This window comes from Cryptomeria japonica, chromosome 1 (assembly GCF_030272615.1).
Source record: "Cryptomeria japonica chromosome 1, Sugi_1.0, whole genome shotgun sequence".
Classification (NCBI taxonomy): Eukaryota; Viridiplantae; Streptophyta; class Pinopsida; order Cupressales; family Cupressaceae; genus Cryptomeria; species Cryptomeria japonica.
The window spans coordinates 374711306-374738076 of NC_081405.1; the positions used below are offsets into that span (position 1 = coordinate 374711306).

The 26771-nt window shown below is 35.5% G+C and overlaps 1 protein-coding gene across 1 annotated transcript; it reads right to left on the reverse strand.

The window, feature by feature from the left end:
• Positions 1 to 761: 761 nt before the first annotated feature.
• Positions 762 to 26009, reverse strand: LOC131070890 (CDP-diacylglycerol--glycerol-3-phosphate 3-phosphatidyltransferase 2). Its single transcript, XM_058006550.2, has 7 exons — positions 25363 to 26009; positions 17299 to 17396; positions 17047 to 17097; positions 7593 to 7706; positions 1439 to 1495; positions 1273 to 1358; positions 762 to 1130 (listed from the first exon to the last, which is right to left on the reverse strand). The coding sequence occupies exons 1-7, from the start codon at positions 25739 to 25741 to the stop codon at positions 1010 to 1012; spliced, it is 906 nt and encodes a 301-aa protein (XP_057862533.1). The 5' UTR covers positions 25742 to 26009; the 3' UTR covers positions 762 to 1009.
• Between the last annotated feature and the right edge of the window lie 762 nt (positions 26010 to 26771).

Here is a 26771-nt window from a genome sequence, read left to right on the forward strand (position 1 = left end):
ATTTTATTACAAATAAGTGGCATTTTTCCTCGATAACAAGAGCCCGCATCATGATATTTACCACAAATAAGCAGTATTCAACTTGAGTTCCTATCATGCTGTGGTGATAGGGGAGGGCCCTATAGTGGAGCACCCTAACTTCACGCCTCCAAAAATTTGCTTTAGATATTTCAAATCACTTTGAATTTTGTACAGCTGCTTACATGTTGAGTCACCTCCTTAAAAAAATCGGTTTCAAGTCCATGCCTTTTTTGCCAAGGTGTCCGAAATGGTCCCAAAAAGAAGTAAGACCCATAGTTGTGCTATCATGTTTATTGGTGTGCTGATTTGGCATCACATAAGTGATTGCTTTTTCAAATTTAGTGGAATCTTTTTGAGGATAAGTATTGTAATGACACTTTTTGTGCTCCAATAATAGACTAATTGTGTTCCACTGCCATCCCCACTATTGGACCCTGCTCCCCTATAGGGCCGTCTCCCCTAGTTGTAGCAATGTGAGAGGAGACAGATTATAATGATATCTTTACATCCTAAATACAACAATAGCTCTATTATTACAGACTTCACTTATTTATTTGTAACAATTAAGGCAAGAGTGCCCAGCATAACAGATGTGATTGCAATTTAAAGAAAGACCACAACCTCCTAGGTGTCTTGAATACTGATGATGCTTTCATTATACATAAGAAATTCTACAGCCTAACCAATTAGATTCCTGCTATCTTTTAATAACTGATGAATATCATGCATATGAACTGCTATTAACTAACCAACCAGGTTCCCCACCATATATCTATCCATATATATTATTTCAATTTTTGTAAATCAGATTAATTTACAGTTTCGGACTTTCGAAAACAAGTCAACTGCATCAAGTATTACCATTACAACTGGCAAAAGATGAAAAATGTCTTTAAAAAGATATCTCTCTGCCATTTCTTTTAGAAAGAATATAAATCAATAAATTCCTCCAACCCCAGAAATAATCAATAGCAGGACATAATGTGTTTTATTTAAGCAATATTCTCCAAATTCCTCTCATGTACACTGCCAAGGACCACAAACCAAGGCCAGCAGAAACATAAAGCATTACAACACCAGAGGCAACAAAACCACTAGGCCCACCCTGACTGGATTGACAAAACATAGTATTAGATAACATGAGCATTTAAAATTCAATAAAATCAAAGTTTGAATCACTCTCAAATTTCAAGGCATTCTTTTAATTAAATTTCTCAGCTTTTAGAACAGCTAACAACATGAAACACAAACCTGCTACCGCTTGTTGCTAGTAGGATTGTCAAGGCTATCATTTGAGAGGCAGTTTTCCACTTTCCTAAGTTGTTTACAGCAACAGCCTGTACACAATCCAGATTCATGAAAGAATTTCCATGCAACAAAATGTCAACTGAAGTTAGGATAGTGCAAAGAATAATACCTCACGCAAATCACTGCCCTGAGCAGCAGCCCACTCTCTAACTGCTGACATTGTTATCTACAAAAATAGGTATAACCAATTTTTTAACAATTCCCGATGCATAGAAATATATATATACTCAAAAAACAGAAATAACACAGTGAACTAATTACAATAATGCCAAAATGGCAATAACATAACCAGTTAAGATATTGTCTGATTGCATATATGAACTCCTAGTTGCAAAGTTACGATAAAATTATAGAGTCGAGGAAAATAACCACTCTTTACAGCATTCGCTTAATTGCTCCTAGTTGAAACACACCTGTTGAAAGTTTGACAACCATGGCCTCGTGCCAAAAATGGAAAATTTTATAACTCTTGACAGGAAACTCATTTTTTGCATGAAATTTCAACCGAATAGTGCTCAGAAACCCCAAAACATAACCCATCTTTTATTTTTGCTCCAAATACCCAAAACTCAAATTTTGACATTTTTCGTAACTGTCTTCCAAAAAATTAATACTTTAGAATCTCCCAAACGACAAGGAGTTTTGACATGAAATTCGGCCACATGGGACAAAATGAAGTTATGATCGACCCTGCAAAAGGGTTTTGCATCAACTGTTACAGATTTTCAACATAATTGTTTTGGCGATTTGGCAGGTTAAGCTATTCGAGATGCACCAGAGTCTATTTTGAAAAAGGTTTAGAAAGTTGTTTCAGGAGAACGAAGGTTTGAAATTATGACCAACAGGATATGGCAAGTTTAGGAAAGTTTACAATTGGCCAAGTTTAAAATGTGGACAACACTTAGGTCTGCCAAGTTTCTCCCATGTGATAGCCAGAATGATATTCAGATCCACACCAAGAACTACCATTACATATTTCAACTTATTATCATTTACACGTACATTAATGTGCAGAGGACCATTCTTACAATTTTCAGACCTCGAACTGGTTGATTTGTTGATGTTTTTGCTTATTCCAATACTTACCCAACTGCTTCAATTTCACTACCAAGTCTTTTTTGTCGTGCAAGGGAGGCTAGATCTTTCAAAATCTTTACTTCTTCAGTAAAATAGCCTACCTTTTCTTGCCGTTGCTACATGATGTGCCATTTATCTTTGTCTACTACTTTCTCATGTTGATTTTTAGTAGGCCGGAAGTAGTCCTGACCTTCCTCTTCCAGACTGGAGTCCTCATAGTCTTCCTCAACCTCCTTCTATCTGTTCTTGTTGGTGCCACCACCTTGTCTTGTGAGGACTGTAGCTTTCTTTTTTGATCGGGTTTTCTTTTTCTGCTTCATCTCTGATACTTGTTCCTCCCCAGAATACTCTTCATTGAATGTATCAAAACTAAAAGACCAGATATCCATCTGTTGGCAGTGTCTTATCCCCTGCAATGGCATTCTTCAAATTAATCAGGTTCCTCTCTGCAAGTCATCACTTCTGAATGGTGTTTTGACATTTTGGAGGAATTGTCTAGCATGTTCACACTTAAATAGATCATAATTTCATCTCTGCAAAAGGGGCATTTCTTTTCTTGTTCCAATCCCCAACAATCGGATGCACAGTGACCAACATTTTTGCAATTAAAACAAGTGGCATCATTTCTCCTCTCGTTGTTTTTGCCTCGGCCTCTCCCTCCCCTATAGTTTGATTGTTGATTGCCTTCCAGATAGTCCTGGACAATCTTCAGTTTAGTGGGTATCCCATTCTCCACAAACAGCACAATATGTTAAATTCAATTTAATAGTTTGAATTCTACATGTAGTACAGCGGCAGTTCTTTCTCCTTGTGCTTAAGGACAGTCATTCCAGACATGTCCCTCCTGAGAACAATATGTACACTATATCTCCTCTACTTTCTTTTGTTCACCTTTGGCAATAATCTTGCTTTGAATAGTTCATTTCTGAATTTGTAGCTGGAGGTCCTTAAGGGCTTCTTTTGTTTCATCTTTTTCCGATTTCCTCTAGGGTTGTGCTTCAATCCAGTACGCCATTTTAATGAGGTTTGTATAAGAATCAAATATTCTGCCATCCAGCACCACTCAAATGTCTTTTTGTAGTTTGGAAGTGAACCATTCTAATCTTTTGTTTTTTCGACGGGCTCTTCTAACTTGTGGCTAACTTCTTTGAATCTTTTATTATATGCTTTAACTGACTAATTTTCTCTTTGCACCAATTCTCCCATTTTACTAACACTTTCAATAGGGATGGCCGAAATATCAAAATTTACTCAAAATCATCCCTAACCTCATCCCAACTGCTGCTATATTGAGGGTAAGTTTTCATATACCAGTCTAATCCCTCTTTTCTTAGGGAGGACACAAAGTCCTGTAGTCTTTGTCTATCTTCTTACACTCCTTTTCTCTCCCATAGGGACTCCAGTAAGAACACATGTTTTGCAGCTTCAGTGGTATCTTGGCCAAAAATAGGTATCCTGATCGAGGCTTCCATTTTATATGGTTTCTTCTTCAGGTTAGATCTCTGAATATGAGGACTTTACTTTTTCTCTTTCCTGATGCTTTGAACTAACTGGGGCTTCTCCTCTCTACCCTTCTCTCACTTTAATATGATATCAATGTATTTATTTCCCAAGCGATCTCTTGCGCTACCTTTTCTTCTCTCTCTTCTTCTCTTGTCAATGGTATCTCTTCCACCAAATTCCCCCTACTCTTATATGACTATGGGGATGGATCTTGATCAGGAGGTTGTGACTCCTCAAAGCAATGTTTCATTGTTATGTTTGTAAGTGACATCTGATTAGTTAGTAATCTCAACACTTTGCCTGAATTAAATTTAACTTATTCTTCTTTTCTTAATTTCCTTATGTGAACTAATTTTTCCAAATATGCGTCATTTAGGGGTAAGACCTTCTCTGGAGTTTGTGAAAATTCCATAAACCTCTCATCTAATTTGATCGTGATAGTTGATAGTTCCGGTTTATTTCTGGGGTTTTGGGGAGATTGTGGTAGGGTAGGAATCTTTACGTTACTACATTCCCCTAACAACAATCTTCTAGATCTTTCATATTCTTCTAGAGTCCACTCCAAACTATTTAAAAGTCATCCTGCCTTGTTCCAGCATGAATTTGTCCTTTCTGGGGTTTTTTCATCCCTTCTCTGGTGACCTTTCTTCTTCTTCTCGACACCACCCACATTGACACACTCTAACCTCAATTTTGCTGAAGTCTGCATTCTCTTACGGTGTCTGTCTTCTCTTTCCATCATCTGTTTTTTGTCTTTTTTTCTCTCTGATTGGGCTTGCCATTGTCACTGATTTTCCTAGTTCAATTTCCCCATTGATTTCTCTTGTGTTCTTTGTTGAAAAATATTAGCTAAGTTCGGATTATGTAAATCATATATGTATGTATTATTTCAATGTAAATATTATTGGGCTAGACCCAAATGTGATGTGGGAAAGGCAATTCAATATGTGATAGGGCTGGGCCCAAAATGTAACGTGCTAAGGCATTGGGCTGGACCCAAATGTCCAACATGATAAATGTTAATGACAATATAACAATAAATTAATATTGTTGCAAGCCGACCTAAGGAGATCCACCACCAAAAGAAGGGTATATATATATAAAAACTTCAAGATGAAGTTCAATACATTCATTACATTGCAAATAGCGACCTGCTCTTCCTATCTCTGCTCTTCTATGTTAAGCGATCTATTCTTCTATCCTTAGTGAATCTGCTGGTCTGCACTTTGGCGAACCTCAAGGACTTATTAAGCGAAGTTGTCAAGATTCTGCTTCAGCCTGTTGAAGTCATCTTCTGCTGATCCACTCCTTTGGTCACCTACTGCTGATTAGGGCTGCATCATCTATCATCATGGCAACTTGCTGTTAGGACAGCAATCAGAGATAAGTCTGTTATATTGTAATTGCCTACAATTGATATAATACATCTTATAGTTTAAGGCTGGGTTTTTCACCTCCAAGAGGGAGGTTTTCCCAGGGTATTGGTGTCTTGTGTCTTGTGTTTTTACTACTGTTACTGTTTATTCACAGGCTGATTATGGTTAATTAATTTGTTTAACATCTTAGCACTTAAATTTAACATTCTTGTTGTCTCCTCCTGCCATGGGTGTTTTTGTTTTGAGATTTCATTACTCCTTTATTCTTCCCCGTGGTAGTTATCTGGCAACTTTTCTTATCAGTCACATCTCTTTATAGATCCGTTTTGGACATCTTCCCCCTTTCCATCCTCCATCCCCTCAGAGCCTGGCCCCCTCTCACAAGGTAGACATCAAGAAGACAGTATGGTAGACTTTCATATCATTCTTGTCATCTCCTTATCTCTTCTATCCAGTATATGGTTTGAGTTTGAAAAATTCCTTGCTGTCCTCAACAAGACCTAACCAGGGTCCCACCAACAGGACCATTGTTAGCAAGAAATCTGGGAATACAAACCAGTGTTTTGAACCCTAATGAGTTTCTAATGTTGTAAGCTTATACTCCAGACTCAATCCTATTAAAGAGAATGGTAAACAGGATTCGGACAAAGGATATCCTAATTAACCAAATAGTAAGAACATACATAACACATTAGATTGAGACCAAAAGGTAATTGTGTTGATTCTATTCATTCAGTATATCATATACACCCTTCTATCTCCTTATACATCCTTGTACATTCATCTCATATCTCTCCCTTCTATATATTCTATCTTTCCTTGTACTTCTTTAAATTGCCTATATCCACCTTACTTTTAGCGATCATATCTTACAATCTATTTGTACCTACAAGATGGGACATGACCATACTTAGTACCCCTGGTCCACATCCTATATTTCGTTCCCTAGGCTCCACAGGTTTGAGATGCGGCAAGATGCAGAATGTTTTCCGGATGTCTATCTGGCTGTTCTGTCCCTGCCTTTGACTCCTAGGCATAATACAATTTAAGTTGTGGTTGATAAACTAAACCAGGTATAACATTTTATTGCTGGTAATTTGATAGATGATTCACCCTTTTTGGCAAAAAGATTTCTCAAATAATTTTTCAGATTACATGATGTTCTAATGAAAATCATTCATAATAGAGATACCAAGTTTATTTCTAAATTTAGATTACTCTTCAAACAGCTTTGTAAATTCAGCTTAATTTCAGTACTGATTATCATCCCGAGACAGATGGGGAAACTGAATGGATAAATCTGATTGTAGAGAATTTATTGATGTATTGTACGGATCAGAAATCCAAATTGGAAGAGTATTTACTATTAGAAGAGTTTGATTATACCAACTCCTACTAGTTTGCATTAGAGATGGCACCATCTGAAACTTCATATAGATTTAAGTATTGGACTCCTCTAATTTGGGTTTACTTAGAAGATAGAGTTGTGATAGGACCCGAATATTGAAAGAAAATAGAAAAGCGTGTCAAATTGACTCCATATTGCTTGAAAGAAGTGTGTGACAGGTAATAAAATTATGCAAATAGAAACAAGACTCCAAAAAGTTTCAGTGGGGAGACAACTTTCGTGAAGGTCAAACCACAAAAAAATTATTTGCGTAAAAGAAGCAAAGTTAGCATTGAGATATGTAGGACATTTTTAAGCACCGGAAGTGACTAATCATTAATCCAATAACATATCAGTTGGCTTTACTTCCAACCCTAAATCAGATTCATGACCTAAAAAAGACTATTAAAAAAAACTGTTTCTTGTGGATAAATACACCTAATCTCATTGGACCCACATACTGAAATGAATCAGGTGGAATGAAAGGATGGACTGAGGTCCCTACCATAGAGAAAAAAAGATTCGTAATACAAGGTGCTTACCTTACTATTGTAGTTGCATTATCCAGCACTTCAAATCAAGTAACATGCATTTCATACAGGACATCTTTTGTCTCCCTGAGTGCTGAAATTGATTTATGATACTGATTTTCATTGTCAGTTTTAGGAATGTGTCAATTTTTCAATGCACTTACATATTGGACAAGAAAACTGGAGAACCTGCCTAGCCGTAAATAGGAAATATAACAAACAATAAGGAGAATACCCATATGGGTCAAAATGCTTGCCCAAAAGCAGAAAATCTTACCAGTGTCTTTATGAAAAAGAAAAGATAAACGAGTGTGAGTTTCATTCCATTACTAACTATTTCACCTACTATTTCACCAATAAAAGCAACAAAAGAAAAGAACCAAGGAGTACCTCTCGACCAATTATAGCAATGGCAGGCACAGGCAATAACCATGAGGCTTGTCCAATCCAGACCATTTCAACAGGCCTTGTACACAATAACACTAAAGTTGTAGCAACAATAAGCTGCAATGAACTTAACCTAGTTAGATTATAATCTTTGCAACCCAAATATATATACAGCCAGAAATTAAATTTTATTCAAGTACGAATCGTAGTGTTTTTTAAGATACAGCTTATAGATTCATGAAGCTATACAACGCTAGTGAATATTGCATGCAGATTCAGAAGCAACAAATACAAAACACACAGCGGATTTCCATTTTTCCTCCCTCTCTGCTTATAAAACAAAAAATATATATACTTTTAAAGGTTTGCTGGGTCATTGTACATCGACCCGACCATGAATATTTTTAAACTATTTCAAAATAAGATATCTCCACAAGTACAAACTAGACTTGCATTCGTCATCTTGAATTTCTCTGCTCAGTGCCAGGCTAAGTATATCAAAAATGTTTTCAGTCAACATAGACTGTGGCTGTCAAGAACAATTCACTCATTGCACTCTTGTAATATGAAGCAGGTTCATTTTGCACTGAAAAAAACAAATTGTAGAGAGATTTTTCTGTTGTTTATGATTTTCTAACAAGTAGGATCCACTACCTTCAAAATATACATCTTAAGCAGACTCTTTGTTTAGAATTTCTAAGCCTCTCAGCTACAGCCAAAGCATTTTCCTCTACAAGAGATCAATTATTCCAGCTTTAGAAAAAAATGGATGATATAGCACATTGTAGTATCATCAAAAATTGGACTGAACAAACCTTGGATATGAAAACAGATGTGAGAGAGAGAGAGAGAGAGAGAGTATTTGAATGTATTGCCCATAATAAGTCCATCTATAAAATTTTACAGGCTGGTTATCGCTTTGACTTCTAAGTATACTTCCCAATTAAGAACTTGTGATTTTCCATTTGCACCTGAATACTAGAATATTTGAACAAAATATTAAATCCTAGAAAGAAAGAAGAAACAATTATCTTAATGTCAACTATAGATCCAACTAGGTCAACATGACTAAAAACTTAAAAGCTCTGATGCCAGATTTCCCAGAACCCTGGTCAAACTCAGATGAGTCTAGACCATGTACTGATCCTAGTCAAATCTGCCTGAATTCGCCAAGGTCCTGCCTGGGTCTGCAGATTCAGACCAGGTATGTCTGAAAGCTTGCCAGATTCAAAAAAGGTTATTTGAAAAACTTTAAAAAGTAAAAAAGAAACCATAATGATGATTTGTATTTATTTTACATGTGCAGTTGAGGTAGTCTAAACCATTTGGTAATATATGTATTGTAAATTCAAACATAGCCATACCGAACCTGGGAAAAACAAATCAGCAAACAGCTGAACACAAACCAACATAGCTCAAAAGTACATTCAGTAACAATTGAACCATACTACAGAAAATGAACCCAAGGAGCTGAAAAGGTAACTAAGAATTAAAATACTGAAACAATGGCAGCATGAAGAGATAAAACCTAATTGTAATTAAGAAAAAATACAAATATGAAATAACCATGTAAGAGGAGGACCCCTCAAGGAAATCAAGGAGCGAAAAAGATCAAAGCTAGAGACCGAGGCTGAAAACTGATATTATCACATGTCTCTATCAAAGTATCATTGCTCAAAGCAAAAGAACCAACAACATAATCATTCACGACTGCAAGAACGTCACAAGATCTAACAATGTCCAGGATAAAAAGGGCAAGCTAGACAATCCTAAGAGCACACAAGGTGGTTCTCCTAAGACCTCACTCATAGTCCTTCATTTCATTCCAGTAAATGACATAAGGATCCCCAAGAGTATTACACTAAAAGTTCATAATATCTACATATTTTAAGATACAATTTCTTTTATCTTAGCCATTGTGTTCTTGTTTAAAAGCATAGATTGTATAGTTATAGCTTTGCAAATTAATTCACATACAAAATAAGACAGCAAATTATTCAAACAAGTTCTATATTAATATAGGATATTATTTATAAATTAGTATTACTAAGCTACCATAATGTATCTTGGGAAATGAAAAGTCTGAAAAAGCTATCCATAAATCGGGAAGGGATAAAGGTTTGTGGGTATGGTACACTAGTATAGAAAATGTTTTTGTACACAAAAATCACAAATATAATATCCATTATTTTATTAATCAGTAATCAAGATTAATTAGTAATACATTAATAATGTATTTATTAAATTATTAATAATATACAGATCATAAATTATTAGTAATATACCAATCATTAATAATCATTAGTATACATTATATATAAAAACAACAATAATTTAATAATTTATAATGAGCCTCGTATTAAAAAATACAAACACCTCAGGGCAAAACACATCAAAATTCAGACAAGATTCATCAGCTTCTTTGCAAAGCCTTAATGTACAACCTACATGGCAATCTGCAAATCATCAATCTTTTTTATTTTGAGTCTAACTTCCTATTGTGACATTTTCACACATCGCCCCATTCCAAATGGGAACCCCCTAGTTTTCGCTTTTTAGGGTTGTGTCTTAGCATCTTAGGGTTTGCCTCGAGTGTCTAGCCTCTGCAAATGAGTCAAGATTTATGAAATTTAGAGGAGTCATCAAAGTCAAAATGTGAAGGAACAGTCAAAAGAATGTTTTAATGCTACGGATAGTCTCAGATAGGTCGAAGGAGTAAAATCCCAATTTCTTGGGGTCAATTCTAACAACTTGCTTTTTTTAGGAAATTTGCTTTTTTCTTTCTTCTAAATTTAGAAAGTTTTGTTTTTGGCATTTTGGGGCCGATCCGGGAACCTGCTTTTTCAACCTGCTTTTTTTCTATAAAATAGAAAGTTGCTTTTTTCTTTTTCTGGGATCACAAATGGTTTCAAAGTCAGGAAAAGAGTCAAGTCAAGAAAGATTATCCAGAACAAACCAAGTATGAAATAATTTTCGAATCCAGAGGATGTTTTCTAAAAAGTTGATTGAAGATCACAAGAAATTGACTAAGTCTAGAACTTGGTTCGAAAAAAATTCCTGAATTCCTTGAAAACATTCCTTGTTTCCACAGAAGAATTCCAAGTTTCCATGGAAAATTTCCTTGAGCACAAGCAAAGTCCACCCAAGGCAAGGGGAAAACTTCCTCATCCATGTTGAAGTCCACCCAAGAAGGAATAATAAAGGTGATTGAGTATAGGCGCTTGGAAGAGGAAAGGTTGAAATTTTTGGTTAAGTATAAAAAATTCCTAATCCAACCTCAAGTCCGCCCATGCCATGGTCAAAAGTTCCTTGACTAGCATCAAAGTCCGCCTAAGCAAAAAAAAATCAAAAAAAAAATAGTTCCCTACAAAGTCCGCCCTTGGTGGCAAGGATGAAGTTTGAACAAAGCAATTTGCTCAACAAGGAAAGATGAAAGTCAAAAATAAAGCACAATTCGTCTAAGTGCTGGATTAGATTAAAAAAAGGAAATAAAGCAAAAAAGATTTCTAGAAGGAAGCAAAGAGGGAAAATTGCAATAAGTTTTAAAACACAAAAAACAATAAAACACAAGGAAGGTTCGATTTGAAAGTCAAAACTTGACTACATACATTGCCATTAAAATTCATTAAAACAAAAAAACAATGCAAGGCAAGGTTCGAGTTTCCTCTAAGACATCAGTCTTGGCAATTCACTATTCACAATATTCCTTCTATCCTCAAGAAGTTCAAACTTTTATTGCCATCTTTCCAAAGTTCTAGACAAATTAGAAGTGTAATTGCAAGTTCATAGTGAGTTCTAAGGGAGAATTCAAGGCATTCAAAGACTAATCAGAAGCTTTCTCTGAGATTTTTCTTCAAATCATGCAGGTATGAAGCAGTTTCAAGACAAAATTCTGAGGTTTTGGACTCCAAAATCCTTTCTTTCATTCTAAATTCTGACAATCAGACCTATGCTTACGTTTTCCACATCAAATTTTCGAATTTCATAAGAAGAACAGGGTTGCTTTTTTATGTTTTCTTAATCTTACAGGCAGAAATTCTCAAAATCAAACTTTGTTCCATAATTTCCAGAATTTTCTAGGTTTGATTTTAGCTCCAAGGATCTTTTTCCAAGTCTGATCAGACTTAATTTCATAATTTCAAGAGTTTTTCTGAGTTGATTTTGATTTCCAGAATCTTTTCAAAGTCTGATTTTCATTCCTAAAGTTCAAAATTAGATTCAATTTCATACTTTCAACAGTTTTTCCAAGTCTGATTTTCATTTCTAAAATCATAATCAAACATTAATTCCATAATTTCCAGGTTTACTAACTCTGATTTTTCAATTTCAGACTTGATTAAGTCTGATTTTGAGTTTAATTTCAAAAATCTAGTCAGAAAATCATAGTTATTTTTCAAAAATTCGTCAAGTAGACATCAAGTTTATTTCTCTAACTAGGAATTTTTCAAGATTTTCAGGAGATGGATGTTAGCTCAGGAAGAGATTTCCAGAAAGGTGAAGATGACAAAGGAACCAGTTTGGAAGATGATTCTAAGACGCACAAAAGGACCTCATCAAGGATGAAAGGAACAAAGGACTTGCACTCCATCAAGATATTCAAGAAGATTAAGTCATACAAGGGCTCTACATCAACCGTGGATTTCTTTGGAAATCCAAAATCAAAAGATTCCACACCAAGGAGTGATAAGTTCAAGACACAATGAGAACGAAGAAAATGTCTAATCCAAAGATGAAAAACTCTTAATCGGCAATAAATCTTTTGGTCGAAGATATTTAAAAAATCGGAAATCACGAAAAAATCGGCAATAAATCGGCAAAATTATCGAACATTTGAAAATATATAATTTCTTAAAATATTCTAAAAAAACACAATGCATTTGAAATTTTTACCATTTCTTAGCAATTTCTTTCCCAAATCACAATACATTTAAATTTTTACCATTTCTTAGCAATTTCTTTCCCAAATCACAATACATTTAAATTTTTACCATTTCTTAGCAATTTTAAATTTTAAATAGCCTTATAGAAAATGTGTTGAGTGGCTAAATACACTTCTGATTAAATACATTGCCATGAGTGCAATACATTCAATGAAATAGCTACGATTTTGAGTTAAATGTAAAAGCTAAATACACATCTGATTAAATACATTAGCCACTCAGGTTAATCCGTTAATGTATTGATTTTAAATTTTCATGCACTGCTGCTTCGGTGTTGATGGCAAATCGAGGCAAACCCGTCGGGTGTCGACCGTCGGGGAGGAGGGAAGCCGCAGAGCCACAATCGCACGTTTCAATTTAGCCAAAAATGAGATTGTTTTTTTTATTTCACCCGACCCTTTTTACATTTTAGGGTTTGCAACTTTCTTTTTTTTAACTCGCTTCTATAAACGCCGATTTTCTGTGTTTTAGTCGCGATTTTTTGTGTCTGAGAATGGCCATTTTTACCAAAAAAAACATGCAGGATTTAAATGACAATTAAATCATTTGGGCGAATGACTTGCGAAAAATCACGATTTAACTGATATTTTGACGATTTTTACATCCATGGTCTAATCATCTTGAATTTCCTTTGGATCAAAAGATATTGCCTAAGGCATCAACACTTCTTCATGATGGGGAATCAAATCTGCAAGGCAAGTTGAGGTGGCATCCTAGTCATCAATCGACCGATCTAAGGGTTCCAAGTTAGACATGTCCAAAGTGCAATGAACCAGACTCAACAAGTGGCTCCTATTTTCTCATTGGTTATCCAAAGTGTTGTAATTTTCTCATTGGCCAAAAAAAGAGTTTTTTGCAAATAACCCTAATTAGGGTTTTATCCTATTAATTTTGGCCATTGATCTTGGATCAATGTAGGTCGTTGCTCTGTAATGGGGTGCCTATATAAACCTTCCTCCTCATTTGTAAAGGAGAAGATTTCAGAGAAAAGTAGTGATACTTCTTAAGTGCAAAGACATTCATTGTTCAATTGTTGGTGAATCTTGTTTACTTTTGCAAGTCAGCATGGTTTCTTGGCTCTCCATAGAATAGATTTCATTTTCAAGTTGATAAATTGAATGAAGGATTCGATAGAATTGCTCAATGTGGAATAATGCGTTCATACTTTTGACAATTGGATGATTTTCAGTTATCGTGCAAAGTTAGCCTGAACCAAAAACGGAAACTTAACTTCTATCGCTTTATTCATTGTTCAAGGTGTTGGTGAATATGAGTGATATTAAAATCTTTTGACTTCCTTAAAAGATTGCACCGTTCTTGTGTAGTTGTTGAATTTGGCGAAGCAAGGATTGGTTTTGGACTCCACGTTTGTAATTTCCATCTCCGGAGTTCATAGGATTAGATTAGGATTAAAACTATCTTTCTCAACCCTCATCTTTTTGCCTTTTCTTTCCAAGTCATAGTAGAAGTAGGATCAAAAAGAGCTTATTGCAAAATCATTCCAAAAAGGAAGAAAGTTACAAGCGTTAGCAATTAGCAAAATCGTTTGATCACTCCTCGAACAATTGTGTAAGTCCCCCTCGAGATTACAGAATATCACAACGAACCAACTGAGACTATCTGCATTGAATCTAGAACCTTGGAGTTGTCTTTGTGATCACACGGTCTATCTATTCAGCACTTAGAAGATTTTGATCAAAAGAGAATAAGATATCTCAAGGTATTTTATTCTGAGTTGCATGTGCATAAAAAACACACCAACATTTCCCCAGCCCACAAGACATCTGGCAAATCTAAAAGGCTCCAAAGTTTTCATTCCCGTTCCACCAAATCCACACAAGACAAATCTTTGTGTGTATTTTCCCCATCCCACAATTGATCCAGCACATCTAGGATTCAAATCATCCTAACCAACTATGGGTGCATAATAGTGGAAGTGGCCTCTCTCCAATAGGTGTTGGGCTCTAACACCAAGATCTCCATCTTTTCTACAATAAGCTTTCCTCTAAGCAGCTCACGGCCACTTTGTACACAATGAACAACATGTAGCTTCCATTCTCTACCTTTCTGGTTTTCTTGATGCAGTTTGGCTTCACCATGCTTTGTGTAGAGTCCTTTAGGGTTTCACCAATCAAAAAGTCAAAAGAACTACTTTAAAAACTTGTCCAACAATCTAGAATCAATTGAGAATTGCCAGGTCCATGCCAATAATGCCTAGGTATGACACACAACATTTCTACACGATTCTGACCACTCAAACCGAACCCTACCCAGTTCACAGGCAATTTGATCCATATCCAATTCTAGCGCCACTCATACGTAGAAATGTTGTATTTTCTGGCCAATTCAGTAAACATAGTTTTAAACAAATGGATAGTTTATTCCCCTTTGTCCATTTTTCATTTCCTTTGCCTATGAGGGATTTAGAAGTTCAATGTACAGCATGAGAACAGGGCTTCATCAAGTACCATGCCAAATCACTGGTTTCCAATTTAACTTAGCTTGAGAAATATTTTACTCCATCATGCAAAGACCTTTTGTTCTTCACCCACCCTATGCAGACATTCTAGATTAGTGACTTGATATGCTGAGCAAGTACTTTTGTTTTAATAAAATACGAAATTAGTGATTCAGCGAGTCACTGATTTGATGAGACCAGAATAATTGTCTTGATAGGGTTATGCCAATCAAGAAACCACACTACACTGCCATATTAATGACACATCTAGCTATGGCCAAAAAATTGGTGTAATTGGATATAAATTAGGAAATAGCCATGTTCTGTATACATATAAGTGGATACAGATATGACAGCATCCAGTAGCTTAGAAAAGTACTTTATTAAGATAGAAAAAAACAGACTTCAACTCCACCTGCTGCAATGTTGCTATGATTGAAACAAAATCCTACTAATTTTGCTTTTTGATTTATTTATTAGTTGACATCTGCAGTAATATTAAAACAGTAAGAAATAAAGCTTCTAGGGACCTTGACAGCATCCCACTGTCATATAGTTTACTCATGAGTCTCGTGACAAGAATGAATTCCTGCAAACAGGAAATCCATTCCATTTCATATGCTTGCTACAACTTTGTATTTGTGATATATAAACTTGAGAAGATATCTGTATCCTTTAAAAAATTTTAAAAGTCAATCAAGTTTATTGGTCTTGGCCTCTTTATGATAGTTTTAACTCTTGACCTTGGTTGAATCCATTTTCAGCTCATCTCCAAAAAAAGTTCTAAATAAAGATGTAATTTTTTGGAAAACTCAGTTCTGTAAGTATGGCTACAACTGATTCTTTTGTTATCAAGCACTTGCTACAGATTTTTGATATCTTCCTCTAATGTCCAGTTGGACACAAGAATGTTATTAAGGTATACAATGACAAAAGAATTCAAGCCATGAAACTTCAATCATTGGCATCAAAGATTGGTGACTTATTACATAATCCAAAAGTCATCTCCAACCATTTAAAAAAGCCTCGTGGATTTAAACATTCTTTCCTACATGTCTTCTTCTTGGATTGGATTTGAAGGTAAGTGGATTTGCCCAACTTGGCTGAGCATCTGGTCCTTGCAACTGATCCGAATAAATTGGCAACCCTCTAATGGATATGAATTATTTATGGCAAATCTGTTAAGTGCCTGAAAGTCCATGCTCATACCCAAGTTCCACCTTTCCTTACCATATATACATAAGTGGCTAACCACATTGAGAAACACTTGGTCTGATCACTCCTTAATCTAAGAGGTCTTGTGCCTGCTCGTTAAGTAAAGCCCTCATTACTATCATTATCAGCACAAGAACCAGTGAGAGCATAGAGGTTAGGTTGGCAAAGTTTTTGGTTAGAAACTGAGTACACCATCTTTATGGGAACATGGCATCCATTCTAGACACAATCTCTAGTGTCGATGCCTCACCACATATACAATAAAGGGATCATAACCATGTATATGCCATAAAAATATTAAAGGAGAAAAAAGTAGCTTAAGTTGTCCATGTCTGACAAAAGGACAACAAGATGCTTAAGGCCACAGAGAGTCCAACAATTTTACCACTAACATCCATCATAGAAAAGATCTCATAAACGGCCATATGCATTCAAAATAACAACTCTCTTATGTCACATGCACTACCCGTCCTTTCAGATTTAACAAGAAAGTAAGAAGGTTTTTTGAGGTTATGCTATGCCTGGCATGGTTGATAGTTAAACCTCAACCTAACTTGTAAAACATAGTGAAGATTGAAACAACATTTACTATTGCAGCTGATTACAGATATAACTGTAGCAAAAGCATACTTGAAAGGTATATACCAAGAAAAGACTGGTGATATAATATCTAATACATTTAATATTATTAAAATAAAAAACATTAGTGGCACCATGGAGATGAAACCAAGCATTGAAAGCCTTTAACTGCCTGAATTTTATTGTACAAAAAAGATAGTAATAACAACAAATGAATTGGCTTACATAAGAAAACTCCTATTAAGGAAAATATAATCAAGCTTACTTTATCAGCCACAGGATCCAAGAATGCTCCAAAAGCTGAACCCGATTTTGTCTGCAATGCATGACAATCACTATGGCTCAGGCAAGATTGTGCCCAGGATAGTGGATACTGTCATTACCCTTGGATCAAAATCCTATTAAAACATTTACATTTGCATTCTTACAAACAACAGGTAATGAATTATAGATGTTTTAGAGAAAAGGCAAATCTGAGGACACATGATGACTGTCTAGAAGGGGATGGACCGCATACTCTGCGGGCAATATAACCATCCAACCAATCTGTGGCAGCAGCTGCCATGAAGATGCTTGTTGTACCCACAGTTTCCCACCATCCATTAAGATAGAATGCTGATAAGTAAAATTCATGTGTAAGTCCCAAAACATTGTAAAGTACAATTACAAAAGGTACTAGAATAATAAGCAAAAAAGCAGAGAGAACAAATGTGAAAAGGCAAAAGAATGGGAGAAAATAGGCATCAGCATTTTATGCATATTGCAAATTCAGAATCGAAATAGTATAATAACATTATGATCTTGTAATTAATTAAATCCTACTCACAATAATGTTAAAAAGATCTAATTTATAATGTCCCTAAACTTTAAACAGATATTTAAATTTTATAGTCGTGTACAAACCCCAGCTCTTAAACATTTAGCCAGCAACAAATTCTTATGCAGGGGATTTAAACATATTGTAAAACAAAAGACAGTATTTTGTCAAAACTTTTAAATGCCAGTGCCCTTATAAATATTCTAAGAAAACCCAAAGCAAATACGAGTTCATTTTGTTCTTTCCAAATTGAAACTATCTCCGCTTTAGGTAGAATTTTATCCCTAATTGAGACACTGATGAAATCAAAGCTTCTATCCAATCTTATAGCTAACAAATTGATCAGAAAATGAATCAATTCAATAAGTTAAGTTCGCTATTTTGTCACTTAATGTTCTCATTGAAGTTAACCCCTTATGCTAAACAACTTTGAAGGCTTATTCTTGCAAATTGACACCTAAACTGAAACTCAGAAACTGATTATCAAAAAGCAACTAAGGAAGATAAACTTATGGACCTGAACACTCGGAGAGACTCAATTTGACAGAGAAAAGAGGCAATAATAATAAGGGTGACTTGAGTCAAAAATGCCTCACTAGTTCAACTGCGGTCAAAACTGACCCTGTCAGAACTAGGCGTGCAGAAAAGGCTTGAACACAGCCAAAGACATCACAGAAGACAACAAAAACTGGGTTCAAAGGTGTAGAGGCTTTGAAGCGTGTCAAAAAGTTTCCTTTTCAGTTAGAATGATACTTGAATTTCTCTTCAACTCTTCTTGTAACTTGTTTTTGTTAAAAACCTTCAAGAGAGGTCATTGTACTTGGTCACTCAGATTTTTGATAGAAAATGGTTATAAAATCTTATAGTGATGTTGCTTCAGCCCATAAGTCTTAAGGTGTTGTAGCAGAGATTTTAAGAAGTCCAAAACCATTGTAAGAACTTGTACGGTGTAGGGCAATGATGGCTTTTGTGAGAAAAGCCCTTAAAGGCCTATCTGTAGGCAAGAAACCATTATAACAGCTCATGTGATAATTGCTTGAGGGAAATCACCTCACTCTTCTGGAGCTTTTCCCATTCAAGTTTCCTCATGTTATAATGCCGTTATTTTTCATTATTATTGATATTTTATGCTCATTGCTTATAGATACATCTTCATTCCATTGTTATCTTCTCTTGTCAACTATTGACTGAACTTTTTGGGGCAGTTTATAAATATTTCCACACATTAAGGCAGTAGAGAATTTGTTATGATTAAATTTGTAGTGGACTCTCCAAATTAATTACAGATCACAAATCAATAACCAATTCCTGAGAGTCACTGTTGGCAAGAGTTAATTATTTAAAAATGAAAAGATTAAAAGAGGTAAATTTCTAGAGTTGGAAAATGTTCCCAGCTATCACAAAAGGATATTAATATTTATGGTAGTGCCTATCAAAATAACCCTCCCTGACCAAAAAGTGAAATGCCTCGAGGAAACTCTCAAAAGTTGTCAACCTTTGAAGCGTTTGAACCATCGATTGTTTGCATCAACATTAACAACTCAAGCCTTGAAACACCTACAGATAGATATTATAACTAGCAGTAACACATTGATTGCTCATGGGATTTTATTCATATATCCATACCCACAAAACAACTTGATTTTTGTATAACTAAGGTTATCGATATGGAAACCCCTTTTACAGCCACTTATGTTTGTGGCAATTTTTTCCTATAGCCTTGATAATTATTTTGAATAAAATTATTTGTTAAATTTACAACTATGTATATATATGCAGGAATATATAGATATACATATATGTGTTATGTATACATACATATACATACTTGTATATGTATGTTTATATATAATTTTTAAATATATATAAATAATCCATATGTATAAGTGTGTGTGTATATGTGTATGTGTATGTACATGTATATGTGTGTCTGTATGTATGTGAATATTCATATATGGTTATGTATGAATATAAATAATACATACATATGAATATATGTACATGTACGTGTACGTGCATATGGATATGTATACATGTGTGTATCAATATTATCCATTGCTGTCATTCTTCTTATTGCCAACTTTGTAAAATAGGTATAATTCCTATGGTACAATGGCACATGCTTCAAGGACTAAGAAGCTATGACAAACACCTTACTTATAGTAAGTCATAAATCAAATAGAAAATGAAAGTGTTAAAAATAAAGTACTTCGCAGGCCAATAAAATAGCCCACATCTTTGTAATCAGCACAAAACAAGAAACTGGAAACAAGCTGGGGAAAACGAAGGTACCAGGAAATAAGAGAGGGCTGTCATATTTCAAGTATATAACGTGCATGTATTAGTATACATATATAATATATTTCCACTATGATTTAGACTCTGTCATCATAAACTAATCCATTATTCTCATAAAACCATAGCCCATATTTTCTCATCCTCCCATTTTTATCATTGGCTAGCTAAAAGTGCCTCAAATTTTCCTTTCCTCATACTTCTGTAAAAGACTTCTACATCTTTTCATCATTAAACTCAATTTTCGCAATATGATATTTCTTTCCTATCATCAAAATTCTCATCGCTCAAATAGATTAAAAACTACAATTACTAGAAGCCTAATATTCAGTAGCACAATGGACACTCGATATCATTCGATTGGACTTTGTTGTATCATAAGAAAAATTTCTTCATCTGTCAAGTTTCACGCTAACACTTTTCCCTAACAGCAAATTGTGTTTCAAACATTGTTTTGTTTGTCCTATTTGCGGGCATTGTTTTGTTGCCTTCTTTTCTGTCTTATGCAGGAAAAGTAGAAAGAGATTTCAGAGGTTTTCAGAAATGAGAAGAATGAAGAAATGACAGGAAGTTCAATAAAGCAGGAAACAAGTTTGTTTGTAATTGAAGTTTGCAGCTATGTCGATGATAGGCATCATTCGAAGGGGAAAAACAGTTTGAATTTTTGGAAAAAGTTTGTGTGACAGGTACAAAGTGTACACTGACATTAATGGATGCCGATTTCTGTTTTAAGTTAAATTGCTGCACAATATCCTGGCATGTCCCTCACACACAGCAGAAAACAAATTGCAAAAGCGGTGCACACCCAGCAGCTTAAAAAAAGTTAAGATGATAAAAAAAGAACCAAGAAACTACTTTTTAAACAAAACAATGGCAAATCAATTTTGAAAATGGTAAAAATCAACTATTGAAGAATCCGCAAGGGCAATGAACAGCTTTGAATGAGCCCACAAAGAAATAGGCATGCACTCCTAAACCCCACAAACTGTGCTGACATCAAGTCCATCGTCATGTAGCACCATCTCAACGGTCACTGCAAAACCTATCAATGGCAATCAAAATGTGGCAAATCTTTGTGGACCCATCTCGTCAATCTTCAAATCTTTAGAAATCAGTTAGAAAGTGCCACTTGGGTGGTAGATTGTCAATCTTCCTCCCAGTCAGCACTACATAAAAATACCTTCAAAGTTGGGAAAACACTTTGGTGGGTCCCCCTATCCTCAGCAAATACACAAAATTGAATCGAATATGCATACGTGGACCTAAAACTGCCAAATCAGCTGAAAGACTTTCAAAGGGGTGAATGTTGATCTGCCAACTTGCAAAACAGCACCCATGTGCTTTCACATCACATCAAAAGTCATACGGCATGATCCAAGCAAGAGTGCAAAATTTTAACCAACGTCCATCTACAGATCTAAACCTTTTAATAGGCCCACCACACTTATTGCAGATTTTGTCATTGATGTCAATTGTTGAGCCTCAAGAAAATGTTTTGGATTGTAGTCTCAGTTGAGCTACCTGGTTGAGTGCTTGAGCTGCTTGGGCTCCCTATTTGCCTGCTTGAGCTGGCTGTCTACTTGCTTGAGCTGCCTGCTTGGATGGTTGAGGTGCTTGGTTGGTAGGTTCAGCTGTTTGCTTGGTTGCTTGAGCTGTGTGGATGTCTATTTAAGCTGCCTGTGCGTCTACTTCACCTGGCTGCTTGTCTACCTCAGCTGGTAGCTTGTCTACTGTCCACGCCAAGTCAGTTATTATGTCATGTCACCTATTATGTCACCGTTTGAATACTTCAGAAGCATGTTTTAATTTATCAGGTGAAATTGTATTATTCTTTTTGTGCGTTAGTGCTGGTGATTGGCAACTCATTCAACATGTAGTCGAAGCTACACTCCCTGTTTTTAAACAGTTTCTGAACTTAAAGGTCTGGCAGAATCTATTAACAAATTCATTCATCCTTGCTATATTTGGGACGTCGGTCTTGAGTGGGTCGAATCAATTAATTTTTGTGTGCCGTTAAAGGAGCTAGGGCCGTTTTTTTGCCTTATCATGTTTTCTTTGCTAAAGTGGGGTACCGAAGATGAAAAGCATGTGGATTCTATTTCTTGCTGCAGTCTCACAAAAAAGTGGCGTATTCTGTTTTTAAAAAAATACGTGGTCCACTCAGTATTTTTATTTTCTGTCAGTTTTTTTAGAGAGGTTGTGGAGCCATTTCTGAATGAGAATCGTGTGAGGTGTCCCACAGATACTGAGAAGGGGGGGTGAATCAGTATCTAACCGGTAATAAGAGTTTCTTAAGTTAAAACATGCAGAACATAATATAACAGTGTACCGGTATGCAAGAAATAATGCAATAAACAGAATCAAGAATATCCACATGAAATGTACACCATAACACAAGATGTTTAACGAGGAAACCTGGTGTGGGAAAAACCTCGGTGGGATTTGTGACCCACAATATTCACTCACTGGCCAATAAGAGAATATTAATTACAATAGGGGCCTGCACATGCAGGAAGGCCAACTGCCTAAAGCTCACTGCTCAATGGGAAGTCACACTGACTTACAATAAGGATTATACTAATCCAATAACTTGTACTGCTTTATAATAGCATCTTCAATGCCAGATTCAATACCGGTTCCTGCTCTATTCTTTACATATACCCCTGACCTATATTTCGCACATTAGGTCTGCCTAGTATTTTCCTTTATGCTTCTTACATCATTATTACAAATGTCTACAATGATCTCCTTTATATATAAGAGTTATTTTACAATTTGCCAAGTCGGCTTACAATAATAAACAAAATATTACATAACAAAAATCCTGTCAGCCTTTGTGGCGGTATACTTTCTTTCTTCTGTGTCGGTGCCGGTGTAGAGTGTTCTGCTGATGCCGGTGCACTATCTTGCCGGTGTAATGCTTTGCCGGTATAATGTCTTGCCGGTGCCATAGGATTGCAAGGTTGCCATCAATGACAAAACCTTCAATCACATACAATGTCTCATTGGAGTGTGCATATGCCAACAAATCGTGGATGTGGTGTATATTCTCTATGGTGTGATTTATTTTTGTGGTGTGAAAGACCAATTTTTTATTTGGTAATTTTCGGGATTTGTTTTTAGAAGGGTGAACGGGAGTATGTGAGGAAGGTCGATTGCTTTGTTTTTTAATTTTTCTTTAACAAAGCTATGATATTTCTGGACAAAAAAGGAGAGTATATGGCTGCAAAGTATAAAGCTTATGTTTGAAAATATACTATGTGCTTTATCAGAGATATGTGGACAGAAGAATTTGAAAAGACATGTTTGCGAGGCTGAGCAAATGTTGATGTGAGTATTCTCACAACAGTGAAGTACGGTGAAGTATACATATCTTTGCAGGGAGTATATTCTAGTGGTTGAGTGTATTATTTTGTTTTAGGGGATTCTTGTTAAGAAAAATCAGTATAGAGAAGTGAGAATATGTTGAGATTGATAATATAATGCTGTACATTTAGTTTGCCTTATTCGGGGTTTACAATGGAATTCAGTGATCTCCATTCTAGCTTGGGACACAATTTGATGATCTTACATTCATGCTGGAAATAGTTTGACAAGAGCTGTTTCAGGTTTCAGAATTTTTATTGAGTTTGTATTGTTTGAAGTTGGTGCTTCAGTTTTTTGGGGGTTGGTGCTCTCAGTGAGTTGGTACTCACTTTTGTAAGCTAGGTTGGTGCCCATTTTGATTTTCGAAAGCTATAGTTGAACCATAGTTTTTTACCCAAAAGGGTTTTCCACGTGAAATCCTGTGTTCGTGTGTTCATGCTTATTCTATGATGTTTATTTTTGTGGTTTCAAGTTCTAAATTGTTAAAATACTGATTCACCCCCGTCTCAGTATTTTCTGTGTGCTTTTCAACACTAATATATATATATATATATATGAAAAAAACAATGGCATGTTGCCACGTGATGTGACAATGAAGACTCCTCTTGAATAATAAACTAAGAAGGAGCAGCCATGTGGGCACCAACTGCCTTCAACTGTAACGAATACAATCCATGTCATCTATTTCAGAACAAATGCAAATTGAAGTTGATCAGTACACCCAATCTTCAGATATGTAGAAGCCGATTTATTGGTAGGCTTTAATTGTATTCGAACATCCCAGGATGTAGTTAACTGGTTGAGCGAGTTTCTAGATCTTCCAAAAAGCAATAAATGCTTTATACTTTTTCCAACTGAGTCCATCCCGTAAAAAAAGACTTTCCACATTGCACAACCACCACGTCAAAAAACTCAACTGCCTTGAAAATATGAATTTTGGGCATGAAGGTGATCAAACAATATTACTGGGTAAATTTAACTATGATAGTAACCAGTTCAAGACCCAACGTAATGAGCACAGGATCAAATCAATGCAAAACAAACAACACCCAAACCAGAATTGATAGTAGCCAGTGCTCAACCCAACATAATGAACATAGGATCAAACCAAGGAAAAAACACAGAAAAATGACCAAATTTTTCACACACGATCTTGAAGAGGGCAACAATACACAACACCGAAACCAGAAACAACTACAAATTTTGCAAGAACAGGAATTAAGCCAATAGCATCAATGCAGATTATTTTGATTCCTCATCTTCATTCTTACTAGAAATGCTCACTGGTGGATCCTTCTTAACCAGTTAAACTGCAGCCAAGCCTTGCTCCCGATTCTGAGTCACTGCAGATGAAAGAGAGTAACACTTTGGATCCACCTTCTGATAATCAGATACAGTGTCCAATTTTTTGCTTTAGGCAATGGATTCATAGGCAGCTACTTCCTCAACCTTCCACAGTTTGTCTGACATGATCATCGACCCGAATTCCAAAGCCTAGATATCCTCTTAATTTGAAAGGATGATGCTCGTCCAAACAAAACTGTTCGCTACCTCATAGCGTTACGGCAAGCCATAGATTAGCCTAGACAGGGCATAGCTTGCAAGATGGCATCCACCCGAGCACACTACCACTAGATTGAGCCGTATGGAAAATTTATCGCACCATAAAAAATAGCATCAACTTCTAATTAATTTTACGGCATGTCTGATACAAATGAAAACCCATGTCCGATCAAGGGATACCGGTACCAAAACATTATACTCTGTATGATTGAAAGTGTTCGTTTTACAAACAGATGAGTATTACCAAAATCAACATATTGAAGAAAGTATGTTGGAGGCACTTTATTTATGCCACGAAAACAGATACGGTTTGCCATCAAACGGAGAATTATTGTGGAACATTTTGCGATATTTTGAATTTTATTTCAGATTTTGAACATTTCAGCTTATTTGGCAACAGATAAATAATATAATTTCACCATTGAACCATTGAGACAAAATCGAGTAAGTATTGACACTGCAGCAATTCAAAATTTTGCAAACAAAATTTGCCAGAAATCAAATTTAAATGCAAACCGCAATTAATGCTTTAGAACTTACCCACAATGAGAAGGGGAACAGCCGCAACGCGCCCTAACGTCAATATATTCGGCAATGTAAGAAACTTATTGTACTTATCCTCATTTTCCTCCACCTTTGGCTTCTCAGAGTCCATGTCAGACACTGCTACCTTTTTATATCCGTTTGTATGAACCCAAACCCTAGACCAGTTTTGACTTAAACCTTGCATTCTACCCCTAATCGTACTCGAATTCAAAATCATTGTGGGCACAACAGAAGAGCCCTTGAGAGCCTTCGCTCCGCAGCAGACAAGCATTCTTTCTTGGCCTCGCAGGGATGATAACCTCAATAATTTATATGGGAATGTGTGTACAAAAGACTTGCAGCGTAAAGGGGCCATTTTAGTTTGTCTTAACATTTTGAGTGGGAATTGAGTAACCGTTTCGCTTTAGCCATCATCTTCGATTGCTTGCAGAGTTATTATAAGCAATGGAAAAGGGTTTGTGTGCTTCATTTCCAATTTCCCCCTAACTTGTCGCAGGTCCTGTGTAAAGATTCTGAGTTTTCCTTTGGGTATTGATCAAATCTCGAGAGCTTAAACCTGAAGCCAATGAAAGGGACCCTACCACCTAAAGGAGTAGAATTATCTATCATATTGCAGTGATGAAAATTGCATATCCCTACATTTTCTCTCATATTTTGGGTTTATGTTAATCAAATTGTTTTTGATGTATTAATTCAGGTATAAGATAGTGTGATTTTGACAAATAAATTTATTTTCTTAGTTCTGTGATAGAATTATAGACAACGAGTTGTTTGTAATTTGTAATTTTGTTTGCATTCATTTTTAAGAGTTTATTTTGAATTTTATTTATCTTTTATTGTTGAATTTAAAGTATGAAGTACGAATTCAATTCAAATCTTTTCGTACATGTAGATATAAATCATGAGTTTTTAAACTTTTATTTTAATTAGGTCTTATTCCCTCCATTTCTATTAGTTGTTATAAGATGACTAAAGCACACATATTCAAATTGCACATTATGGTGGTTTATTTAAGGATTGACCCTAATCCACCAAAAACACTAGCATCTTGAATGTGAACAAAACACTTAGGTTGAAGAGCTTAAAAGAAGAATTGGTTCTATGTTATTTGTTTGTCACATTATCCGATGAAGCATATTATATGTTTGCATGTTGTCTATGAACCTAGTTATCATTGTTGGATTGATCTATCCAAGGGTCAATTTGAGGAGAACGTGACCCTTACAATTTAGCAGATTCCTTAAAGGTGTTTCAAAACATCACAGGTATCCTATCAAATTTAGAGCATAAACATAGAGGCCATCAAGTTTTAGTTAGTGGAATTAAAATAAATCATATCTACAAGTTACTATTCCAATCTTGACAAAAGTTTAGGTCTACATTCACAATAGTGAACCAAAAAT

Excerpts from the sequence above, each read along its gene's own strand:
- LOC131070890 (XM_058006550.2), bottom strand. The coding sequence starts at position 25,741 with ATGTTAAGACAAACTAAAATGGCCCCTTTACGCTGCAAGTCTTTTGTA. Across the intron at positions 17,397-25,362 it reads TGTTCCCCTTCTCATTGTGG|CATTCTATCTTAATGGATGG; the intron begins GTAAGTTCTAAA and ends TTTACTTATCAG. Across the intron at positions 17,098-17,298 it reads ATGGTTATATTGCCCGCAGA|ACAAAATCGGGTTCAGCTTT; the intron begins GTATGCGGTCCA and ends CATGCATTGCAG.